The 6001-nt window shown below is 36.5% G+C and overlaps 1 protein-coding gene across 1 annotated transcript in view; it reads right to left on the reverse strand.

Moving 5' to 3' along the window:
- Positions 1-1657: 1657 nt before the first annotated feature.
- The window catches only part of sult4a1 (sulfotransferase family 4A, member 1), an 18658-nt gene continuing 14314 nt past the window's right edge, over positions 1658-6001 (reverse strand). Inside the window, exons 6-7 of the mRNA XM_088406607.1 lie at positions 4725-4863; positions 1658-2542 (exon numbers count right to left, since the gene is read on the reverse strand). Coding sequence (XP_088262733.1) covers positions 2400-2542; positions 4725-4863 — 282 coding nt within the window. The 3' untranslated portion in view covers positions 1658-2399. The remainder of the gene's footprint in view (positions 2543-4724; positions 4864-6001) is intronic.

Below are 6001 nucleotides of genomic sequence, written 5' to 3' on the forward strand. Positions count from 1 at the left end.
AAGCGTACGTAATGTGCTATGCAGAGTGCGTGCGCGTACTCGCAGTAGGGTCCGCCCCCGCGGGCACGCGCATTTTTGCCTTTTGAGCCAGTTTACTTGATAATCATTGACGTTTTTTTTTATTGCATGAGCTTGCACTTACACTCTTCCTCTATTGTCAATCTGCCCCTTCCATTGAATGTTTGTTCCCTTTCCCCCCCAATAACTTTATTTAACATTCAATAGAATAATCATTTACTGTAAATACAAAGATAAAGAACCTAACGCTAAATGATAAACAAGAAAATTGTGTGTATTTAGTATATATGTAAAAATATTGGGATCAATACAAACATTGTTTTGTTGTGAATAAAATATATTATGCAAAATGCGTTTTCAGTGTTTCGGCTACTTTGGCCCTGAAGTGTAAATCACACACACATTGGCCCTGAAGTGTAAATCTCACACACACACACACACACACACACACACACACACACACACACACACACACACACACACACACACACACGCACACACACACACACACAAAAACTTAAGCAAACAAGAAATAAAAACACCTTCCCTGAGAGCAGCACATGATTAAAACAAAGCATGTGAGTAACTAGGCACGAAAGAAAACAGATGCAAACGAGAAAAAGGACACACAAGAAAGACAAACAAGAATAAAGACAAATGAAAGAAAAAACACCTTACAAGAAAGAGTCGCAAGAAAAAAGAGGCAAACAAAAAAGACTCATGCAAGAAAAAAAAGCAAACAAGAAAAAAGATGCACGCAAGAAAAAAAGCAGACCAGAAAAAAGATGCACTTAAGAAAAAAGAAGCAAACCAGAAAAAAGGTGCAAACATGTAAAAGGACACACACAAGAAAAAAGATGCAAACAAAGACAAAAGACGCACTCAAAAGGTGGCCACCTCTCGTCCAATCAGGAGTAAGTCCACACCACTCTCCCCCACCCACAGCAACCAAAGTTTGCTCCTTTTTGTTTTTTGCTCACTTTGTCTTGTTTGCGTCTTTTCTCTTGTTTGCATCCTTTTCCGTGTTTATTTTTTTTCTTGTTTGTGTCCTTTTTCTTGCTTCTTCTTGTTTTCGTCTTTTTCTTCTTTGCTTCTTTTTTCTTTTGTGCTTTTTTATGTATGATGAAAAACAATGAATGAGGGGAAAACCCTTTTTGTTTTCTCTTAACAGCCCCACTAGAAGCTGAAACTAGAAAAAGGCCTGGTATTTTTTTTAGCCATCAAGCAGTATTTTGATGCTTTTTGTTGTCATTTTCTTCCACATCATTATTTTACCTAATGAATGGCACACTCCTGATAGTGTGATAATTAAGTAATTTTAAAAGTTAAGGAAAACAGGCCACCAAATGGTATAAAATCATTTGGAAACACTAAGCTACTAAACAAACAAAACTATCTCACTCACAAGGTAAAAATGAGATGAGGGATGGAGCAGCTGCCAATCAGGACTTGCTTCACGCTGACGGCAGCAGGATTTTAAAGATTGTTTCTCCTAGCAGCAGCCAATCAGAGCAGCACCAAACTGTGGGCCGCTGCTTTTTCTCATCCTATGTGTTTATAAACGGCTCCTTTTATGTTGAAGATGATCAAAAAAATTGTCAAAAAAATGACTTAAAAAATAGTCCAAGGTGAACGTAAATGAAGACAAGACAGCCATCTTTAATTGCTTCAAAATTATTGACCACAATGTCTAACATTTTGCTTCCGAAATGTGTCATTAGTGGCCTGCCTGGTAAGCAGACTGTAATACAGAAAAAAAGAAAAAAAAACACTGAATGATGAAACATCCGAAGCATCCATAGAGACGTAACACCAGGCTGTGTGAAACCTCTTCGGAATCTATGAAATTACTACGCAGGTAATAATTACTAAATATGAATTCTGGCAACTCATCATAGTATGCAATAATGAGTACAAGGAAAATCAGCTTTTAAGGCCAACTTTTGTGGTGCATGTTACCTAGGACAGATACAATGAATTTGGACTGTCTGTGCCCTTTACTCAAATTTAAATTTATGTGGCTATGATTAATACAGGTGTATATGTTGAAGATTTTATAGCAGATTTCATATTTAGTAAATGCAATGATTCTAATGTAACAGTAACATTGACAAGAATACCTTTAAAAAAATAAGATGTAATTCAATCAACAGTAAATAAATACTCTTCTCCAATTGCTAGACTGATATACATAATTTATACAATCAAACAGAAATTCATATTTGTGAAATGTAAAATGTGTATTTTTCTTTTTGAGGTGTAGCTCAAGTCACAACAAGTAAAAAGCATGTATAAGCCCCAAAATATTGAGTGAATGGACAGATATACAGAACCACAGGGTTTAGCATGAAGTGACAAGTTGTCGATTGGACTCAAATGTTTTAAAGGGTGGGAAGGGGTTTCTGCCTTTCTCCGAGGCAGAAATCGAATTTCAGGTTAGAATTTCCCATCTTCTGTCCATACACAGTATCAAACTTTTCATTCATTGAAACAGTAAAAACATCCTTCCACAGACCGACACGACCTGCAAGGAGCATAAGATGAGAAGGAAAAGGTTACTCAAATTTGAAAAAATAAATAAATAAATATATATATATATATATATATATATATATATATATATATATATATATATATATATATATATATATATATATATATATATATATATATATATATATATGTGTGTGTGTGTGTGTGTGTATATACATATATATATATATATATATATATATATATATATATATAATGTGTGTGTGTGTGTGTGTGTATATACACACGTGGACAAAATTGTTGGTACGCCTCGGTTAAAGAAGGATAAACCCACAATTCTCACTGAAATCACTTGAAACTTACAAAAGTAACAATAAATAAAAAATTATTGAAAATTAAATAATCAAAATCAGCCATCACTTTTGAATTGCTGATTAACATAATTATTTAAAAAAACAAACTAATGAAACAGGCCTGGACAAAAATGATGGTACCTCTATAAAAGATTGAAAACTATTTGACCAGACTGACATGATTAACTCAGGTTTGTCCTTTAATTGACATCACAGGTGTTTCCAAACTCATAATCAGTCAGTCTGCCTATTTAAAGGGAGACAAGTAGTCACTCTGCTGTTTGGTGAAAAGGTGTGTACCACACTGAACATGGACAACAGAAAGCAAAGGAGAGAATTGTCCCAGGACATCCGAAAAAAAATTATAGACAAACATCTTAAAGGTAAAGGCTCTAAGACCATCCCTAAACCGCTTGAAGTTCCTGTGACAACAGTGGCTCATATTATTCAGAAGTTCAAGACCCACGGGACAGTAGCCAACCTCTCTGGACGTGGCCGCAAGAGGAAAATTGATGACAAATTGAAGAGACGGATCGTTCGAATTGTATCCAAAGAGCCCAGAACAACCTCCAAAGAAATTAAAGGTGAACTCCAAGGCCAAGGTAAATCAGTGTCAGATCGCACCATTCGTCGTTGTTTGAGCCAAAGTGGACTTCGTGGGAGACGACACCACTGCTGAAAAAAAATCATAAAAAAGCGAGACTGGAATTTGCAAAAATGCATGTTGACAAGCCACAAAGCTTCTGGGAGAATGTCCTTTGGACAGATGAGACCAAACTGGAGCTTTTTGGTAAGGCACATCAACTCTATGTTGATAGACTCAAAAACCAAGCATACGAAGAAAAGAACACTGTCCCTACGGTGAAACATTGAGGAGGCTCAGTAATGTTTTGGGGCTGCTTTGCTGCATCTGGAACAGGGTGTCTTGAATGTGTGCAAGGTAAAATGAAATCTGTAGACTATCAAGGCATTCTGGAGAGAAATGTGCTGCCTAGTGTCAGAAAGCTTGGTTTCAGTCCAGGTCATGGGTCTTCCAACAGGACAACGATCCAAAACACACAGCCAAAAACACCCAAGAATGGCTGAGAGAAAAGTGTTGGACGATTCTAAAGTGGCCTTCCATGAGCCCAGATCTGAATCCCATTGAATTTCTGTGGGAGGAGCTGAAACATGCCATTTGGAGAAGACACCCATCAAACCTGAGACAACTGGAGCAGTTTGCTCATGAGGAGTGGGCCAAAATACCTGTTGACAGCTGCAGAACGTTCATTGACAAATAGAGAAATCGCTTAATTGCAGTGGTTTGCCTCAAAAGGTTGTGCAACAAAATATTAAGTTATGGGTACCATCATTTTTGTCCAGGCCTGTTTCATTAGTTTGTTTTTTTAAATAATTATGTTAATCAGCAATTCAAAAGTGATGGCTGATTTTGATTATTTAATTTTCAATAAATTTTTATTTATTGTTACTTTTGTAAGTTTCAAGTGATTTCAGTGAGAATTGTGGGTTTTTCCTTCTTTAACTGAGGGGTACCAACAATTTTGTCCACGTGTGTGTATATATATATATATATATATATATATATATATATATACCTCTTGAGCTCCTGTTTGCAAGCATTTAGGGATGGCAGCGCGGAATAATGAAAGTCGTCATGTTTTGACAATCTGCACAATATTTTATCCTCCTAGTATTTTTTTCCCTATGCTTTTCCTTTGCTATCGCACATCAAAAATATCAAAAAGTTGGGTCAAAATTTCCCCCAGGGGTTAATGCTTCACAAAATTGACGAGGTCTGCTAAGAAATGTAACATAACCATGGTGTGTGAAGGGCTCATGAAAACTTTTATTTTTACTCACCCCTACAGATGGACAAGGCCTCTGAGCTACAGCATTGTTCAATGAGCTGATGGCAGTTTTCCACCATAGCTTCATGCTGAGCTTTGTCACAAGCTACACCCAGGAACCAGGCTAACCGCTCCACCAGTGCTCCAAGATCCTAAGAGAAGTAAAAAAAAATAATCATGGGAGACAGTCTTAACAACTAAGATTTGAGGTTTGTTCTGTTTTTTTTTTTCAAATGCCTCAAAATAGTCAGTCTTGAAAAAGCCACACCAGTATTTGCAGAGAGAAGCCAAATGTCAAATTTGGAATCTTCATAGCAGTTGTAGCGCAATTTTTTTGCTAGAACTGTATACCTGACTAGGGCTTAGTAACAGAATCACAAATTTGCATTTCTTTATCAGAATCTGAATACTACCACTTAGTATAAAAGTGTTTATTTATTTATTTTTACAGTTTTACAGCTACTTTGAAGCTTCTTTTTCTTCACACGTGGATGAAATGTGCAGAGGTCTCTCAAGAGCTTAGAAATCAATTCATACACAGACAGGTGTGGAATTTTTTTCCACAAGATCAGTCGTATCGCCAAAAAAATACAAATTTCACAAATTCTTTGATGGGATGTGAACTTATGGCTCCCAATGAAGAGGACTAATTTGTTTTTTAATTTCCATACCTTTATCAAGGCGTATTTATTAATTTTTTTGTAGAGCAGCTTTGAACTAATTTGAGGAGCAGCTTTCTAGTTTTGTGGAGTTTTTTTTTTTTTTTTTTTTTTTTTTTTTTTTTGTCGCTTTTGCATGTACCCAGACCCCAACCGCAGGTCCGCGGCTCGGTACCAGTCCGTGGATAAACTGCTACCGTGCTGCATGGGGCCGCACCCGAAATAATGAAATTGTCAGGGCCTGTAATAGTTGGCTAGCGTTTGTGTTGTTTTGCCGCCCTCTTCAGGCGTTTTTGAGAAATTGATCTAAAATCTGGCAAGTGTTGGTTTGTCTTCCTCTTCAGGCGTTTTTGAGTGATTGGTATAATTTTATTTAATTCCAAGCTTTATTACGATAGGCTTATTTAATCACATCACACTTCCAGTTCACATGACAGTAGCGTGAACTGAGGCGTCAACAACACATCCGTTTACGTTTTTATGTGCTGTTAGTTTTTATGTGGCTTTAGTTGCCTGCAAAAGCATCGCCTGTAAGTTGTGATTTGATTTTCTTTAATGCCATATGTGTGTTTGTTAGTAGAAGTACAAATGGATGTACAGATCAAAATCAGTGTTTCTCAACTTTTCAAAA

The sequence above is a fragment of the Hippichthys cyanospilos genome, chromosome 22 (genome assembly GCF_059441005.1).
Source record: "Hippichthys cyanospilos isolate Australia breed blue-spotted pipefish chromosome 22, RoL_Hcya_1.0, whole genome shotgun sequence".
Lineage (NCBI taxonomy): Eukaryota > Metazoa > Chordata > Actinopteri > Syngnathiformes > Syngnathidae > Hippichthys > Hippichthys cyanospilos.